Here is a 20108-nt window from a genome sequence, read left to right as displayed (position 1 = left end):
CATCACAAATTTGAGTTTTAGCCCTCTAGCTTTTGAATTTAGGAGAGTTGATCATGTTAACTAATATTTTTGGACTGCCTTAGACCATAGTTCCCCTTAAAGCAGCCATTACATAAACATCTTTCTTAAAAGGAGATTTTAAAAAAATAAATAAATAAAGCTGCATATTAGTTGCAGGTTTGTTTTTTTTGCTCAAAAATACAAAACTTTGTCTATATCCGTAGTCAAATTGTCTTAGAGTTGAAGAATTGCTCAGATGTTTTACTTTAGTAACAACTGTAAAAAAAAAAATTGTACTCATTATACATAAAGTACTCATTATGCAAAATTACTCATTTCAGTAAGGAAGTATCATAACCGTATAATGACTGATGCATTAATGGGTTCATGTGTGTTCACTTAATTGCTGCAGCTAGTAAAATTGGAGCTATTTTAATTACTTTCTATACTGCCAGGAAGCTTCATCTGGTAAAAACAATCATCATAATTTATTCTTATCTCATTTTTATTTTATCTACAAAGTAACTGAGGTTTTAAATAAATGTATTGGAGTGAAAAAGTACAATATTTAGCAGTACCTCTGAAATCTCATTGAGTCTAAGTGTGAAGTAGCAGAAACTGAAAATACTCAAGTAAAGTACAAGTACCTTAAAACTGTACAGTAGGGTACTTGAGTAAATGTGCTTTCCACCACCAAATCAATTAGTAGTACACTTTTTAATTGGTTGGCTAACAGATACATAAGTTGCTGGTGGTAATGATTTTGCTTGCAGCATCAATAAATGTTTGCTGGTTACAGCCATTTCCAACAAGCAGCACCCTGTCAGAGAGGAGCATTTCAACTGACTGATGTGAACTATTCAGGTAAAGTCTGTGTAATAAATAAAAAAGAAAATCACAGTGAAAATATCACAATGTCCCTTTTATGGCAAGTTATTTTCAACTTGTAGAAAATAAAAGTAAAAACAATTCAATAGTAAGACTGGACGTAACACAGGCTACATATAACCGTTTATGTTTTATAAATGACATGATACTTGGCTGATTGTTTACCAAGAAATACACTTTGTGTGCGATAATTACACATATTCAAGCAACAGTTTGTACAGTTGTAAACCAAGCCTTTTTTGGTGGCAAGTTCATGAGACAAATGCTGGAAATGTATGTCTTAGGCCTTGTTTGGTTTCAGTGTCCATCCAAGGGAGGTGAGCTGGTTTGAGAAACAAAGATTTGTCTAAATACAACATTTTCCACCTGCGTCTTTCTGCCAGTCCGAGTGTGGTATCTTGTGGTTTTTAAAAAAAAAAAAAAAAATTAATGCTCATCACAGTTCATTCAGGACTTGATCCCAAGTAAAACTCGTCTCTCCAATATATCAACAGTACACAACAGAAGCTGGACTCTCTTTTAAATACAGTTAAGTTAAAAATCTGACCACACTACAAATCATAGGCACATACAGTATGCCTGTACAGGACGTCCTATGAAAGTAAGATACTGGCTATAGAGTGTTTTTCCTCTGAAATCTTTCTCTCAAAAGCTCCAGATGTTTTAGTGTGTCGTCTTCTTGGGGGCTTTGCCAAATTTAGCATCCAGTCCGAGACCTAAGGAGAGAAAACCAAAGATGTGATTAAGGAGCAAAGGACAGCCTCAGCAGCTAAACAGAAATGATTTTACACTCTGGATTTCACCAATGCAAACATTTCACAAAAACTTGAGCATTCCAGCTTCCTCCCAAAATACTGTATGTCAGTGTTATATTTACTGACTCCCCTTCAGCTATACTCTCAATGCATAATTTACCACTCAACCAAATGGTTTGCGTAGGAAGCCTAAGTATTCCCCAGTTGGACCTAATTGTTTGTTACAACAAACACATACAGTAACTGTCTCAAGCTACAGTTGAAGGCTTCAACCTTGTTTTTGAAAGCATTTGCTTGCATCACAGTCCGTTATTGATTTTACAGCGACACACTGCATTAATGAGAAAAATCAAGGGGGGAGGAGCAAGACTGTGGCAGTAAATCGAGAGAGGGCAGTAGAATGTTCAGCCAGAATTAACTCTCACCGAGGAACACCAGAATGGTGCCAATCCACTGCATCGAAGTCATGACATTGCCAAACAGAATTACGGAGCCAAGGATGGTGAAGAACTTCCTCGTGGTGGTGACGATGGAGCAAGTCAGAGGCCCAAAGTACACCACCGTCATAAAGATGAAGGTCTGGTAAAGGAATTATTTAAAACATATTAAGGAATGGCATCTGCCAACATTGCCCATCATCTCATACCAGTATCCATCCACCCACCTGGCCTAAAGCGCTGGTCAGTCCAAACAGAAGAATATTGTAGATGATGCTCGGGTGGCGCTCAGTAAAACTCAGGAACTCCCATACCTCCCCTGTCCACAATATCGCTGAGAGCAGAGAGGAAGAAAACAACATTAATGTCATTTCAACAACAGCATGTCACATATAGTTGTCTCATCCTTGGCACTGATGTGCTGAGAAAATCAGATCATAGTGGTAATAGTGTGGGCATATGGCACCACCAAGTGGTGTAACACAGTAACAACAGTTAGATGAAGCCTTGGTGTGGGGGCGTCGATTTGTGGGAGTGAAGGCATAACAATACCTTAGTATCTTGGGAAATACCAGCACTTCAAAGCTATCGACTTCTTATAAAAGGTAGCAGGAGTGTCTTTGAGTATGTACAGACACTACAACTGAAGACCTCTGAAGGTATCTTATGCAGCATGAAACTGAATTTATCACTTTGAAAAATAAATATAGCTTTTTTTAATGTAATATGGCCTATGAAAGAGGGAGGCAGCAGTGCAGGAGAGATGAAAACTTACTAAGAGATAGCAGGCACTGCCAATTAGTTTGGTTCTAAAAATGATAACAGTCTCTCCTTTCCAATACTGGCTTTGACCTTTTGATCTTTATCTTTCAGCCCATTACTGCCTAACCTTAGAAAGCCTCTCGTTATATTGTTTTATGTGCCTTACTCTTCAGCATATTGCAGCAACCTCCTCGCTGAACTGACGGCTTTGAGGTGCAGCATTCCTTATCTATAAAGATAACACTGAAAACTTCGCCTTGAATGAATTAATGAGTTTTCGGCTCCTGAGAGAATAGTGTTCACCTTTTCGTAAAGAGCCTCTAATGAAGCTGGTATTGGTTTTTGTTTGGGGTTTTTTTTTTTTTTTGACTCATTCAGATTGCCATTAACTACTGCACCACGGCAGCTCTTCACCCTGACTTTATTGAGACAGTACAAATCAACAATGACAAAACATTTTACAGCATATCATACTGACAGCGATGATATGATTCAGCTGAAGATACGAAACCCTTTCAAACGATATGACACAGAGCTGCTGTTTGATAAACTTTTATAGAGGACAAGCAGCTCAAGGAGACCAGCGTGGTAATAAAAGACCTCAATTTGTATTTAAAGCAGGTTAATTTATCTGGACCTTCAGTTCGGATCATACTAGACCCTCCCAGACTTTAAATGAGATGTTTTACAAGACGTGCAGAACTGCAAAATACCCAAGTATACTGCGTGTTAAAGACATACTATGCAGGCATTTCCTAGTAATCCCTCTCCATCACCACTTACGACTCACTAGAAGTGTGTGGATGTGTATTTATCTACAGAGACTCTGCCCTCTACCTACATTTCTGCCTATATTTTCTGTGTTCGGGGGACGCAAAACACCAAACGAGTGAATTCGGGCTTGGCTTTTACTTTCACTGGCGAGTGTGTTTACAAACAGTAACCGACAATCCTGCATAGTATACCTGAAACACAATATATGACAATAATGGTTAGGTCAGAGCCACTAGTGTCTGACTGGTGGTGCACAATTTACTGTCGAGCTGAAGGTGACAACATGAGGGAGATCAAATTTCAGTGGAGGGAAACGGCAGCGCAGACTGTGTTTGTTTACTAAACAGTTCATATGTCTTTGAGGTGACAAGAGGAGACATGGCAGTCTGTCTCTCAAGAAAACTGCACCAGTATGGCAACATTTTGGATTCGAAGCCCTGAAAGAGGTGCCCTAACTGGCCACGAGCGTCACAGAGCATCGTTCTGTGCTGAACTTTTGTCAGACAACCTTATGTTCCACTCAAAATTTGTTATTTCGGTCCGGTCCAGTGTTTGGCTTCACTGATTTGAACATTTATACATCAGCCAAACCCTAATTGACAGTTACAAGTTTTAGCTCAAGAACAAGCAACTGTGTGCCACTGAGCGCCAGAATATAAAAACACGACATCAGTTTTGTATAAAGACAACTTGCAAAATGTTTCTGGTTAATAACTTTGTGCAGTGAAGTGTAAAAATTAACATTATAGTGTTATAAAAAGCTGTTAATATGCCAACAAATATATAAACCTTTTTTCGAGTTCAGTGTAATAATTATTCAGAGAAAGCTTTGCAACAGGACGGTCATTGCACCTGTGTTTCTGTTTCATTCTGCTGTCTTGGCAGCACTGAACCCTATCAAGGTGATTCTGCTCATTAGTTTCTCCTCTCTGGCTGCAGGTGCGCCAATCAGCCTGGTGTAGTTTTGGTTGGATTAAAACCTTCCATGCTTCCTGGCACTTCGCGGCACATATTCCATCAGACAAGAGTTTGGCAGAGCTTGCTGAACTCACCTAGTCCCAGCACCAGAGTGGACCACATGTTGATGTTCAGCATCATGTGGTTGGCACTCGTCTGGAAGCGAGCCCTCATGTGGTCCTGGGCCACACCAGTCAAACCGTCCAATGTCAGAGAGACCAGCTAACAGAAATGTTGACGTAGATCGTCAAAATATAGCAACAAATCTGATTACAAATGCAATGGATGGAATATAAAGTGATATTAACTCACCAACAGAATCTCTCCAAACCCAAAAATGTGGTCATCTGCAACAGCTGAGCTCTTGTTAGGTTTGTAGAGGAACAGCGCTACACCGCTCACAATAAGCAGCACACACAGATACTTAGCAAGCGGGTACCTCTTCCTCAGTATTGTCACCCCGAGGATCATCACTGCAACAACACAACAACAGCATGATGGATGGGTTTTAGCCAAAGATACCACGGTAGCATGTCTTGGTGTGTGAGTTAATCCTGCCCTGGATACAGTGTCAGGCCTTCACCCATGAGAGTGGAAAATATGGATTGTGTAAGAGTGTGTGTGTTTCCATACATGTAACAGGAGATAACCAAGCTCCGAGTGGCAAGATTAACATTCATGTGCAAACAGGACATACTGTAACTGCCATGTATGCTCTCAACTCCACATATGTGACAAGTATTTGCTTACTCATAGTGCCCTTATACAGTTTAGAAAGACATCAGAATCTGTTGTTTGTCAAAGGGGAGAGGGAGTGGGTAAACTATGATAATTTTCCTTTTGTAAAATTAAATGATGTTTGTGATATGCAGGTATCCAGATGATATGCAGGCAGAAAGCAGAAGGCTAACAAGGAGTGATGTTATCAGATTTACCAGGTATGGGCTTGCAGGATTTCCCCAGAACCTATCAAGACAAAAACATAGCTTTAGGATACGACAGCACCAAGCATTAATAAATCCATAAGAATTATGTTAGGTGACTAACTTCGCTCCATCTGAAAAGATCAGACTTACCTGTGTGGGGTAGTTGACATACTGAAGGGCGGAGTTACTGGACACCATGGCTCCAAGATACGAGAGGGAACACAGCCCATAGAGCCAGCTCTTGGTGAGATCCGGCTTGGAGCCCTCGAAAAACTGGATCACTAGTGACAAAGAGGAAAATCTGGCTTCAGAAATATATTTTGGATGACTTTTTTAATTAAACATTTGTATTAGTTTTTGTGTCTCTTATATACACCACATACTCACAGATCTTAGCAAACAGACAACTGATAATGCACTGGATGCAGACCAATGTCCGGGCAAATCTGAACTTCTCCTTTTGGTCCCCCTGGCCATAATCACCTCGAGTGCTGGAAGAGTCAGAGAGAAGGCAGGGTGTTAAGTGCAACGGATTGCAGACAATGAATGTGAGCATAAAGAAGGCTACAATGGCTGTCCTGGCAGGAGTATGGGTGGTGTGCTTTCATGAGTCTTCGTGCTATGAAAAGGCCGCTCAGAGAGGAGACACCACAATGCATTAAGTTACATCTGACAGGGTCAGGTGGTGGTGGAGGTGGTGACATTTTGTTAGTGGACCAAGAATTAGCAGCAGTATTTTTTGCCTGCTTGCTGGTGTCATTGTTCAAGATTCACCAAGTACTCAGCAGTTTTAGTCAATATTTTTAAATAACAATATCAAATGAAAGTCAATCATTTAGCTTTGTGAAAGGTCATCATTTTGAAACCAGATATGATCCCTGTCAGCTCTAGTGACTTAGGTGACAACATACCATCTGTGTCATGCCTCTGTATGTGATATGCAATAGAGGCTGAGCTCCCCTGACTTCATTCACTATCTAAGTAACCACAAATAACGACAGCTGTTGTGTGTTTGATTTGATAATGGACATTTAATCAAACTATGAAAGATAATATGTATTGGAGGCACATGACATCACTACCCTATTAATGAGAGATGATGACTCAAGAGCTTCATTGAATTAGAAATTGAGACCATCTGCTGAATGCTTTCTAATATGACCAAATGTCACACCAAACTCCATTCAAAAATCTGACGATTTAATGTAAGATTTGCATGTAAGATTTTCGGTAAAGGAAACGCTGTACACCTCGTATGAGATTGTATAGCGACTAAACTGAAGGCACTAGCACATGCCGTACTTAGCTGCACACTACTTATAGCTATGTCAAATTAAATAAAACTTGTATTGATTAGGGAATTTTCGACATGCAAGCCAACATTAAATTAGCTGTTTTTGTAATGGAGTTTGGCACAGGACAGACACGACATGTAACATGAAGCAGCCAGGTGTTACTCACATAGTCTCTTGTAATATTCCGTAGTAAAAGTAACAGACGAAGACTCCGAGGAAGCAAACGATGAACCGTATCCGCATGTTGTCCCACATCGAGGAGGGTTTGCCAGCTCCCTTTCCCGCAGCCATGCTGTCGTCCACCAGCCCGGCTATGTTAACCGACACCGCTCCGCTCCCCGCGCCCCTCACTCCGACGTCCCGCTCCACTATAGCCGATGTCACGAGCCCGGAAATGGTGCTCGCGTTGTTACGTTAGGTGTGGGTCAGTGAGGCAGGTAAAGTTTTTCTCCTTCAAACCCTCTTGTGCACATTAACTGTTAATTTGCAGAGGTTGCTAACGCTACCGTGACTTCCCTGGAGCTGCACAGACAGTCAGATATCATGGCATCTGTTTATTTTCTGTCATTGTGATGGAGCTAAGATTCTCCTCCGGGACGGCTGTAAAATCAAAAACATCCCATTCCCACTGGGGAATATGAAACAGTGCTGTCAGCAGGGTACAGCTGGTGTTTTCATTGAGCGATTAAAACCTATATTTAGTGGCGAAAAGCGGTCGCGTCAGGGAAATGGGTTTTGAGGAAGGACCTCAGTGGTGTCGACAGCTGAGCCTGAACAATTAGCTTCAGTTTGATAATTTGTATCTTGAACACAAAAACATTATGGTGAGCTTGGTGTAACTGCGTCAATCCAGTGTAAAAACAAAAATGTAAAATACACTATTTTAATAAAAGCTCCGCATTTAAAAAATGTACTCAAACATTAGGTTTAAAGTAAGACTAGTAATACTCACAGTGAAAGTAGCCTACTCATTAGGCCTTGGTCAGATTCACATAATCTTACATTATGGCGATTCGTTCATGTTTACATCACTTAAATTTAAAAAGTGGGGATAAATTACTTTAGATAGTGTTGGGTATCTTAACCTGTAATAATATATATAATAACCCATACTAAGTCATCATACAATACATCATCGACTTACAACACTACAGGTAATTTTCACTATTTCTACCGCAGGTTGAATATATATTCTGTTTATTAATGATCATACATATTCACATATATATGTACATATCTAAATCCTTTATATTTATACTGTGTAACATGCCTGTGCAATTTCCTATTGTGCACTATTTTACCACTTGTACTGTACAATAAAATGTGTAGGCTATATTTCTACATCTTTACAGTAAATATAATACATAGTATGTGTGTATTTCAGTTATCCTGTGCATCTATCAATCATGGACATACAGTATCTGTTTAAGTGAAAGATGTGTTTAGTTCATATAGATTATATATTATTTTTATTCTGGTTTATTGATATTCTTGTAATATTTTTCTTATCAATTTTTAGCATTCAATTACTTTTTTACTCCTTTTTTGCTTGCTCCTGACTCTTGAGCTGCTGTAAGGTGTGAATTAATGAAGCCTTATCTTAAAATATATTAATTAATTTATATTTTGTGTTGATAATCTAGATCCTAAAAGTAAATAAAAGCTCTACAAATAATTGTAGTGAAGTAAAAAGTGCAGTATTTACCTCCGAAATATAATTAGTTAGAAGTATAGAGTAGCAGAAATTTAAACACTCAAGTACCTCAAAGTTGTACACACAGTATACTTGAGTATCACTGCAGAAATGCGAATTGTTTTTGTGATCATGAACTTAAATTTGCCGTGTTATATGATATGGCAATAGCAAAGACAGCTATTACAAAAACACGAGGTCCTTCCTTGAAAAAGTCGCGTGCCTTTTTGTCGTCCTAGGATGTGGATTAAATTCATTGGTCCATGTCAGGCAATAGCGATCATCTCTTGTCCAATCACAAAGCAGATTTTGGTGAAAAGGGCGGTGCTTCGATTTAAAAACCGCAAATCCACGTGTCAAAGGCAAGTAACAACAACAAGAAGAAAACCACAGGAATTATAAGTAGCATTTACTATATTTGACCGCCCAGACAATCTGGGTATTTTATTTTTCTTCACAATGGCAACAGCACACTAAACAAAACATGTATGAAAAGAGTGCAGAAACAGGTCAGAGAAAATAATACCTCACAAATAATACCTATTTTCTCAACTATAGGTATGTTTTGTAATCAGTGTTGCATAGGATCATGCTGACAGTGAACATTAACTTGAGCAGAGGGAAATCAGCCTCTTCCATGTCCAAGTGAATACTGAAACATTAACGCTTTCTGGCCAGAACCATATGGTCCAAAGAGGCTCAGATTATACACAAAACACTCAGCTTGACCCACTCATTCTTTAAAAAACAAAACCTACATTGCAAAAGTTTGGTTGGAACAATGCCCGCTGTTGGCAAGTAAAGCTAATAAAAACATCCTTTCCTGCTTATAAATCATTAAAGCATTAACAGAAACAGATTTCTGTCAGTGAATACAAAAACAGTATGACCAGCCTCCTTACAAAGATACAAAAATATATATCTTCCCTAGAAATACATCTGTAGAAAAGCAGGCCACCATTAAACTATGGGCCAAACATATTCCTCTTTAACCAGCAGATTTCTAAAAGTTCAAGAACAAACCCATCGAGCACTTTGTTCATCAAATCAAGCTGAAAGTTCATCTAAACTTAGCAATCCTTTAATCAACACGAAAGTAGAGTAAGAAAATAATACTCAGGTTCTAAGTGCTTGGGTTTTTGACTCTGAATTCACTTCCTCTGACACTGAAAATGGAAAAATCCCTACCACATACTGCAGTCTTTGTCTGAAATGCTGACGCACAACTAAAACAGTTTTATCAAAAAGAATAACGTCAAAAACTCAGTCAGCTGGAAAGTTTTCCCAGCATTCCCTGAACTTCAGTCCTGGAGTTCATCCACAGCCCACATGGGGAAATACTAAGTGCTGATGAGCTAAATATCAGTTTCAACAAGGCATCCTGCAGGTGGAAATAATCAATACAGCAGCCCGATTAGGCCAAAGTTAATCTAAAGTATGTCTCAAAGTCTTTTGACATCACAGTGATCATGGCACGTTACAGTAGGCAACCATAGGTATCTGCTGGCATACAAAACATTTCCAGTTCCTGCAGGTCCTGGCAGTGCATCAGTGTGGTTTAGTCCTGAGGGGAGGCTCTGCTCAGATATCCACCTACTGCATGCCCAGGTGCCTGGTAGGAGAGGCCTGACCTGGGCAGCCAGTGACCGGAGAGACTGACAGGCCGCGGAAGAGGAGGTCCATGGAGGGCAGGAGGGGCTTCAGGAGACTGACAGGGCAGAAAGCGGAGCCTCCGTGGGGGGTAAAGTTGACTTTATTGGGGTCAGGGCAGGATGGCTGGAGGAGAGGCTCATCCTGACAGGCAGCCCTGGAGGTAAAGAGAAGGAGGAGAGTAGTTGGCATGTACCCCAAGACTCTGAATCAACAAGGGCTGCAAAAACTTTGCTTTTGTATAGTTTAATAAATAATACATTATTCAAAATTCAAGATTAACTTTAATCTCCCACAGAGTGAAAATTTTGTCTTGGACTTTTCATCCCCATGCTGCAGCCATAGAGAAAAAAATCCACATACAAAAAACATACATATAAAAGTAAATAAATAAAAAAGCTTGTTAATAAAGGAAAGAAAAGACAGAGAAATTCTAAAAACACAAAGGCAAACAGAAAAAAGCTGCTAATCTGCCATAATTTGACACAGGAATACAATTAATGTTTAGATCTAATTCACCAATGGATTCATTTAGTCTTGAAAATGCAGTGCTAATTATTCCAAAAAAAGGGAAAAAGAAGAGATGACTAGAGTTCAGGCATCGCCCCTATTAACGAGGACCATTGTTCATTAGACACTGCTGTTATTTTTTTCCATATGAAACTCTTTTTACCTTATCTCTCCACTTGTTTATGCTGGGAGGCTGTTTTAGTCTTTTTTGCCGTCAGGAGCAGAATCCTCAGTAAATTAATTGTTTCTCTATCTGTCATATTATCTGGAGTAATACCTAGTATGAACAGTGCTGGGTCTTAGATAAAGTCATTTATCCATTGTGGTCTTTTCAGTAGATTATGGGCTATGTGCTGATCTCGCAGGCGGAGTCCGGAAAGCAACATCACCACAGCAGATGTGCTTATTATTGTTGACTTTGGACATGAAAAGTGATGTAAAGTATGGATAAGTATGTGAATATTATTGCAAACATCTGTGTAGGGGATGTTAGTGGAGTTCCAAAGTAAAATTGTTGCCCCCTAGCAGCTTATTCCAGCCATAGTGACTAATATACAATTATATCATGTATGCATCATGTTTTGGTCTGACTTACATCGCCTCTTCGCACACTCGTACTCTCTCGCAGCCTTCCGGTGGCTCTCGCGGGAAGCAGTAGCTTTTGTTTGGACGAGGAGCGGAGGAGCATGGCTGCAACAGAGGAGGATCCAGTGCAAATGATGGGAGCGACGTCGACGGAGTGGGACACAGCGTTTCACAGTGCACCCGCTCTGCAAGGAAGGGCAGAAATAGCCAAACTTTTAATAAAACAAAAATTACACACATATATCTGTTAAAATCTCTGCGTACCTGCACTGTCAAAGCACACTACAGAAATGCAGAGTTGTCTCACCTGGCTCTCCCATGGGACAGGGAGACTGTGATGGAGACAGAGGAGATGGGTTCAGAGGAGAAGGGGAATTTGAAGGTGACAGAAGTGATGGGTCTAGAGGACAGGGGGACTGAGAAGGAGAGAGGAGGGAAGGATCCAGATCCAGAGGGCCGGGGGAGGGCTCACTCTGAGAGCCACTGCTGCATCTCTGGACAGGGACAGGGGCCCTGTGGCCATCTGGGATATCCAAGATCTGGAATATTACGGAGGAAACAAGCAAAAGGGTCAGACTAGGCAAAGGAACTATAAAAGCCAGAGTGTGGCTCCCTCTCTGGGAGGGACAAGTAGAGTACAGATGACTTTTTAATTTAATTTTCTCATGATTGTAATAAGATTGTATGATGACCACAAGGTAATTTTCTTATGATTGCTAACCTGAACTTTGCAGCTGCTCAGACATTAGGTCAAAATGTTGACATTTTAGTTTTGGATTTTTGATATCAAAGCTCAAATTGCTATTGGTACTTGAGCAGTATTTTGACAGGGGCCCAAAATATACTTTTTAATTTAATTTTTAATTTTTTTTTTAATTTTATATACTTTATTAATCCCCGANGGGACTTGAACAGGCGACCCTCCAGTTCCCAACCCAAGTCCCTATGGACTGAGCTACTGCCGCCCCAAAGCTACTGCCCTTAGGCCCACAGTCACAGTATCAAAACTGAGATCAAATTATAATTTACAAATTACAAAATGGCCTTTAAATATATGGACTTTGAATGAGATTAGGCTCTTTTAGAAAAGGCAGTTACATATTAAAATTTTCCATACTCGTTGTTTATAGTTTACCACTATTGAATTTACATAGCTCAGTGGCCTCACCTCATGCTGATCGTCAGGTTTCTCAGAAACAAACACCTCCTCCAGCTCCAGGTTGAGGCCCTCAACACTACGTCGCAGCCGGGGGGCGAGTCTGTTCAGTGGCATCCGGGGAAGTGTCTGTAGAAAAACAGGTCAAATACAGTCAAGTGAAGAGGGAGTGTGCTTATGGTGTACTTAAAGCAGCTGTGTTTCTTCACTTGGGCAAAATTCTGCTGTGGTGTCTAGTTCTATACTGCCTGTGTTTGAATTATACAGTAAAAATGAGTAATTTCCACAAGGGATGGAAGATATAAAAATTTCTCTCCCCCAATATCAGATCAGTGACCAGTCTTCAAATGCCTCCAAATACCACAAGAAAGCAAACACACTCTGTGTGTTCACTGAACTCCTGCCTCATGCTGGTTACATGTTAACCCTTGATTAAAAAAAAACACAGAGAAATACTTAGAGTTTCATCATTTTTATAAAACATACACATATACCTGTGTGTCAGGTGTGTGCGCATTTTGATACAAAGTCTTGTGTCCCAGAGCAGAGACCAGCAATATTGACCATTACTGCTTTTATTGTACTGAAGGTTCATCGCCTTAAGGGACTGCAAATCATATATATATATATATATATATATATATATATATATATATAGACTTGCCAATGTCTGGCTGACGATGTCGCCCTTGGTGCAATATGGTGTGATATGCTGGTTTCAGATTGTCTTTATGTGACAGCATGGCAGTAACACAGGAGACGTGATGACAGCAGTTCCTAAGAAAAGCACTAGTTTTTTATATCCCCGTTACTAAGAGCTTCCTAGTCTGCCCGTGGCAGACACTTTGACATGAGTAGACATCATGAAAACTTTGTCCTTTGTGTCTTCACCTCACATGTCATCAAAAGACAAAAGAGCAAAGCTACCTGAGTGATGCCTGCTGCATGACCTGCTGGCAGGGGGTGGTGGGGGAGCTCATAGCCCGCTGGGGGAGGGACGTGGCGGGAGCGCTTCTGCAGCTGGTTCCTCAGCTTGGCCACCTGAGGGCAGAATGGAGAGAAAAATGATTCAGGGAGTCACTGTGATTCATTCTGAAAAGGGAGAGGTTACTCCTGTTCCCCCTCAGGGGCTGTTAATGTTTGATGCTGTCAGTGGGAGGGTGCAGCGTGACGGCTGTGAGTATGACTGAGAAACAGGACGACTGATTAATGAGCTGCTATAGTGATTAACTTGCCTCCCTCAGGTGCTCTGCACTGCCCCACGACGCCGAGCGCTTGTGTCCGCCGGCACTCCTCCTTCCTCGAGTCACCTCTGCCCAGGAACTTGGAGTCTTTGAAAAAAATATTATTACAGTGTGGTGAATAAAGAGTCAAGTGTTTGTCTCACAAACCTTAGGGGACTGTGGTAGAAATTGCCTTTTTTTGGCAGCAATTCTAGCTGACCTTTTGGAGGCCCCCTTCCATTTTCTGTTAAACCCAGTGAACTCCAATCAGCACTACAACTTGAGAGTACAACCCAGAGAGTACAACCCAGAAGTGGAGCCCCACAGCTGTTTTGCACACCTGCCCCACAACAGCTGTACAGAGGAAGGCGAGGAGAAAACCACCCTGAGCTGCAAAACAGCCCCGCTTCCACACACATAAGAAAACATCCAAACCACATCACTGTAAAGTCTATAAATACAGTGCAAGCATCAGCACTCAACACCTCAGTGCACTTACACATACAGTAACCTTGTTATTCACAAAGTCACATACTGTGGAGGGAAAACAACTGAGACAAACAGAAAACAAGGACTTTCCTGTGCACTTCTTCTTTTGTCAATCACAACTCATAACGGCCATACCGATTTCTTCACATTGACTCTTGATCTTCTTCCTGCGGGAGTCTGGTTGGCTGCTCCTGGCTGTTGGTTGGGAGCAGACGCCTGGCAGTTCATAATCACCAGGTGAAACCCAGGTTGAGTCGACTCACAGGGTCAGATACTCACAGCTGCGGTGCCTCCTGTCAACTGCCTCACACACTGATCCACTCACCGGTGTCCATGCCATTCATAAGGCAGCTAATATTACAAATTTAGCTCCCACTGTCTGCGGTATGTCATGCCCTCTGTCTCCAAAATACGACCTCTTCTTTAGGTGTCGTCCTCACAACTCAGAGAACTGGTGCCACAACTGCCAGCGGGAGAACGCAGACACCATCTTGTCCTGTCCAGTCGACTCATACATAATGCGATGCCCCAGCTAAATATGTCAGAGCGCGGCATGAGTCAGTCATACAGTGACATCGGTGTAGAGTTACAGCTGCCAACTCCCCCCCGAATCATCCAACACCAACAACCCCACCCCGCCCAAAACATGAACGGGGGGGATCATGGGAGACAAACCTATAAAAAGACTCAAAGGTAGCTGAACATTTCATCTGATATGGCTAGTGTTTCCAGCTTGGATGATGCATTAATGTGCACGTAATTCCTGTTTACAGTGTGGCCACAATAATAAAAATAAGGCTGCAACTTATGCTAATGCTTACGCTTCCTTTGACTATTAATTGACTTGTTGTTGTTGATTAACTATGTATTTATCAGTCTGCAAAATGCCATAACATATTGCTTGTTTGGTCTGGTCCAAAACCAAAATGATATTCAACTTACAGTTACATAAAACAGAGAAAAGCAACAGATTCCTCACATCCGAGAGGCTGGAGGAAGGGAATATTTTGTACTTTTGCTTGATAAATGCCTTTTGGTTATCAAAACTATTGGCAATTTTTTCCTTTTGATCAACAAACTGGTTGATGGACTACTTATTTCAGCATTAAACAAGAACAACTTACACTGAAATGCAATCTACTGACCCTGAGATAGACTCTGCCTTACACATTTCTTGTTTAGAATGGTTTGATTAATTATTTGTGTTGTTGTTGCATTGCATTGGATTATATGGCCTGCCATAATATAATTTTGTCCACATACACACTTACATAACTGTAAAATTACTGCATAATAAAAGGTTAACTACACATATAATATAATCCACGGTCCACTATGCAATACAGCTTCAATGATTAATCGATTAACCAGCTAGTTGTAAACTATTAAATGAGTCACAAACTAATTTGACAATAGATTAATCGATTTCAGTCATTTTTATGGAAAAAAAAAAAAAAAAAAAAAAGTGAATATTTGTGGTTTCTTTGCTCCTCTATGACAGTAACCTGAATATCTTTGGGTTGTGGACGAAACATGACATTTGAAGACGCCATCTTGGGCTTTGGGAAGCTCTGATCAAAATTTTCACCATTTTATAAATTATTTTATAGCTGCAGCAATGTTATTTTTCTTTTGATTTTGCATATGTATGGCCAGAAGATGTATGTCACACTGTTGTGATGTTTGAAATAGTGATGTCTTGTAATCCCATGTGGTGTTGCCAAAATGCTCGGCATGACAAAGACATAAAAACTAACTGACTTACTATAACCTCATCATTTTAAAATCTCCAAATGTATAAATCCACATCAGAGATGTTATGTTTGCTTTGCAGGAAAACTGAGGGAGTGCAACAATGTGCCTGATGAAGAATGAAACAAACAATCAGTTATATCATCTGAAGTAATTCAGAGGAACTATGGCAGAAGGAGGAGCTGGGTGGGATGGTGTGTATGTGTGTGGTTGCGTTGAGTGCTGGGGGATGGGGTGTCTGTATAATGAGGTCAGGAGGGGTCTGTTCCTCACAATGGAGGCAAAGGGGGTTCGTTCGGGTTTAAACTGTGTCAGGAGCGACGGCGAAGCCACGGAGCTTGGTGATGTTACTCGGGGCTTTGTGCACTAGTTAAGAGCTGATACAGTTGAGGGGGGGGGGCGAGGGGAAGAACAGCAGAGTTTAAAGAAGAACAAAAACAACTATTTCCAGTTGGCTGCCTTTCACCCGCAGCGTTCAACAGGAACCACCAGACACCTGCAGAGCCAACATCAGATATCTTGTCCTCTATAGAAATCCTTAACATACAAGAAAAGCAAGGCAGGGGAAACATTTGGTCTGTGACATGAAGAAACAGGTTTTACAGGGACACGCTACCACACCAGCAGCAGCTCTGGTATAACAGACTGCCACATCATGGGTTTTGTTAAATTACAGTAATCACAACCAAGGTATCACCAATAATTTGACAGTTGCATGATGTATTAATATTCACCTGCGTGGCTTTGTCATTGACACAGGTGACAGCTGTGCACTCTGCCTCCTTGGGCCACTGTCCCTGCAGATAGGGTCCGACGATGGCGTCCAAAGAAAGAGTTCTCCGGATGGTGGGTTTCGGTGGGCGAGCACTTGTCCTGTCAGCTTTTGGAGACAGAAATCAGACATATTAAGTGAGTGAGTTGTCAGGGTTGTGTAAGCTTTAACTCAGTACTTGTCAGAACAATGTCTGTCTTGCAGGAGTTATACATATTCTTGCCTGTGTGATCACGTTTAGCTTGTAGTAACACTGCATGTATGTGTATAAAAACTCCTCTTAGAAGGGCTAAACAGTATTTTAACGCCAGTTGTTCACAAATTGCTCCCAGGCTTCCTCCCCACCAATAGGCGCTCAGTGTGTAGAGTTTTGTGTGTGTGTGTATGTTGGCAGCTCTTTGTAATCTCTGGCAGGTGTGGACCCATGCCTTTGACCTGGAGCAAAGCCATGCAACTACAGAGCATTGGCAACAGTACATCAACCACCAAACACACACACAAACACACACGCGGTATGTTGTCATGTTGCAGGGCAGACGGGATGTATAAATACACAGCACAACGTGCAGATGTGACTTGCACAGATACACTTAAAGGACAACAAAGAGGCCTTGAAAACTGCTGCTGTGTTCGTGTGAAGCATGCAGCAGAGATCCCACAGGTCAGAGTGCAAAGGGGCAACTGAGTGTCCAAATAACATTATGAGAACAGTGTTATGTTTCAGGGGTTAGCAGCCTTCATTGTTGACTTAACTTTCTCATGGCACGTTAGAATCTTACTTTACAGACAACAAATCGAGTAAAAAGTTGGAGAGAGGTGTGGCTTTTGAAATCAACAAATCAAACCTGCTTTTCTTGATCTAATAACTGTTGTACTTTTCTTAAATTAAATGTTGCTTATCAATAATTTCTGCATGAGAGCATGAGTTAAAATGTGAGAACTCATTCATTCAAAAATGAACACTTGTTGACTCACAGTTGGTGAGTGCCTGGAACTGACTTTTTGTGCTTTCCTTAAGACTGCAACCAACTACTGACTATTTGCACTATTGATCCATCTCCTGATTCATTTCTCTATTAACCAATAAGTTGTTTTGTCTATAAAATGCCCATTAGAGTTGTTCAGAGCCCCAAATTTTGTCCAAAGCATTAAATTATTGAAGTTACAATGGTGTAAAACAGGAAAAAAAACTGCAAATCTTCACACTGGAGAAGCTGAATGACAAAATGTTTGGCATATTTGCTTGGCAAAAGACTGAAACCATTAATTAAAATAGTTGCTCATTAATTTTCTGTCCATTTATTAATCATCTCAGCTCTACTTTCCTCTGTGATGCAATAAAGAAAAGGAGAAATGTGTGAATCACTTGACCATAGGTAGGATCATATCTGAGGTACATATTGATCATAAAGTGACACCATGCAAACTTTTTCACACTGGACCACATGGAAATGAGTGCAGCTTAAATGAATGCCTCCCCCTGAGTGTGTATTTACCCGTCTTGACCTCCCTGCAGAGGAGAGCTGAGCCCCTCTGGAGCTGGTATGGGACTGTGGCTCTGAGGGGCTGCAGGTTGGGGTTGCTGCACCCCCGAGGCGCTCCTCCACTTCTGCCGGACATCCCCCACTCTGAGAACGGCTTAAGAAAACACACACTTCTTCGCTTTTCTTCCTCCAGTCGTTCACTTCAACTGTGCGCGTCGCTCAGTTCACACTCATCCTCAGCGGCGATCCAAAACTCTGATCGGGCCTCTTGATGGACACCCAGCTTTTTCTTGAGCTTTCTTTTGTGGTAATGATCATGTTTTTTTTGCTTATTTTAGGGCTGAAAAAGGAGAGGCGAGCTGAGTCCAGCTTTGTCGTTCAATGCATCTTCACAAATCCTTCATTTTGCAGAGATAATGCCACCACCAGCTGCAGAGACTACGAGCTGCTCTCGTACATCTCCGCCTGTAACTCCTGTCTGCAAACTGAAAACACAACAGAGGAGCTCAACCTGTGTATATAAGCACGAGTCCTGTGTGTGACTCCAAGGCAGGACGATCTGATTGGCTGCTGCAGAAGACGTTGTCAGCACTTATTGGTCGCTCCATCCATCCATCTCCTGGGTGGACTCAAGAAGTTTGGTTTTGTCCCCCCAGGATCCAGAGCCACAGGAGCCCAACCTGTACTTCTCTCTCAGACTGCCAGCTGCTCTGACTCAACAGATTCATTTGAACCTTTTTAACCTACTGCATTTATAATTCAGAAGTATCTACTGGGTGCAATAGTTCAGCTCCTGCAATATTCTGTGCAAGTATTCAGCAGTGCAATATTTTTCATTAACATACAATGCACATAACTGTACATATTTCTCATGTTTACTCAGATTCAATTGTGTTTTATTCTGCTGATGTATATATTGTAGATCATTGTCACACTTACAGCCTCAGCTCAGTGACGATATATATTTTATTTTAATATTTTGATTTTTATATCTTAAGCACTGGTGTTAAACAATGTAGCATAATACACATTTTATTTATTTGTATTTATTTTATTCATTTTAATACACATTCTTATTTGTACTTTATTTTACTGCTTTATATTGACACACTTTATTTCATACTCTTATTCTTACTTCTTATAATCCTCCATTCTTTACATCGGAGCAACTGTAATGAATCATAATTTTCGCTCTGGGATCAGTAAAGTATTTCTGATTCTGACTCTGAAGGGGAAACCTCACTCCTTAAAAACCACAACTTTTTTCTCATGGCCCCTCCCCTCCTTCCCTTAAAACCTTTAAAGTGTGGTTCAGGGACCCCTCAAGGTCACTACAGAGGGTCAGAGGGTCCAGACTTCACCATGAATATGCTTTGATGTGAGAGAAAACGTGTCACTTTTCTCTGTTTGCATTTAGATGCAGCTAATTCAAGTGAGTAATAATATACACAGTAATATTCAGTTCAATATTATGTCATTATCCATTCAGTCCTCCAACAAATAATTTCCTTGCCGAAATACACGCATTTTGTTCTTGACACATGCATTCACAATAAGTATTTAACTTGCTGAAGCATCATGAAAGGCCTTTTTTGTGCTGTTACATGGCTTTAAAGGTTCTGCATTGGACATTTAGAGCATTAATATAGCAGCAAACAACTATTTGATAGGTAAAGATACAGTGAAATAGTGCCCTGGCCGGTGCATTGTGCTTATACAGCTGTTATGCCACCCTGACCCACAGCATTGTTGCAGAAGCATAATGCCATCCTCCTGTGTGTGTATTCACTCCCGTCAATGTATAGAGCAGTCATATTGGATTTTGAGGTTGAGGTTGGTGAAGTTCCTCCAATTTTCCAAGAACTTGGAACTTGGAAGATTCGATTTCCCAGTACAAATGGAACACACCATCATTAGCTGCCAGCCGCTGGCCCAGCCACCTCCAAGTTGAGAGCCATGTGCAGTCAACATGTTCTCAACATGGAGGTGGCTGAGCCAGT

At 40.9% G+C, this 20108-nt stretch overlaps 2 protein-coding genes across 2 annotated transcripts; both read right to left on the bottom strand.

Annotated features, from left to right (window-relative positions):
- Positions 1–901: 901 nt before the first annotated feature.
- slc35b1 (solute carrier family 35 member B1) lies at positions 902–7520 on the bottom strand. The gene is made up of 9 exons (XM_050069079.1): positions 6961–7520; positions 5887–5990; positions 5650–5780; positions 5509–5539; positions 4886–5046; positions 4669–4795; positions 2308–2414; positions 2069–2222; positions 902–1604 (listed from the first exon to the last, which is right to left on the bottom strand). Exons 1-9 carry the CDS (start codon positions 7083–7085, stop codon positions 1552–1554), a joined length of 993 nt encoding a protein of 330 aa, XP_049925036.1. The 5' UTR covers positions 7086–7520; the 3' UTR covers positions 902–1551.
- Positions 7521–8895: 1375 nt separating this feature from the next.
- On the bottom strand, positions 8896–18618 carry fam117aa (family with sequence similarity 117 member Aa). The gene is made up of 8 exons (XM_050070081.1): positions 18121–18618; positions 16587–16732; positions 13624–13719; positions 13316–13429; positions 12401–12517; positions 11540–11771; positions 11243–11417; positions 8896–10294 (listed from the first exon to the last, which is right to left on the bottom strand). Exons 1-8 carry the CDS (start codon positions 18242–18244, stop codon positions 10081–10083), a joined length of 1218 nt encoding a protein of 405 aa, XP_049926038.1. The 5' UTR covers positions 18245–18618; the 3' UTR covers positions 8896–10080.
- Positions 18619–20108: the final 1490 nt, after the last annotated feature.

This window comes from Epinephelus moara, chromosome 18, assembly GCF_006386435.1.
Source record: "Epinephelus moara isolate mb chromosome 18, YSFRI_EMoa_1.0, whole genome shotgun sequence".
NCBI classification, from domain to species: domain Eukaryota; kingdom Metazoa; phylum Chordata; class Actinopteri; order Perciformes; family Serranidae; genus Epinephelus; species Epinephelus moara.
This window is presented reverse-complemented; position numbering and strand designations above follow the sequence as displayed.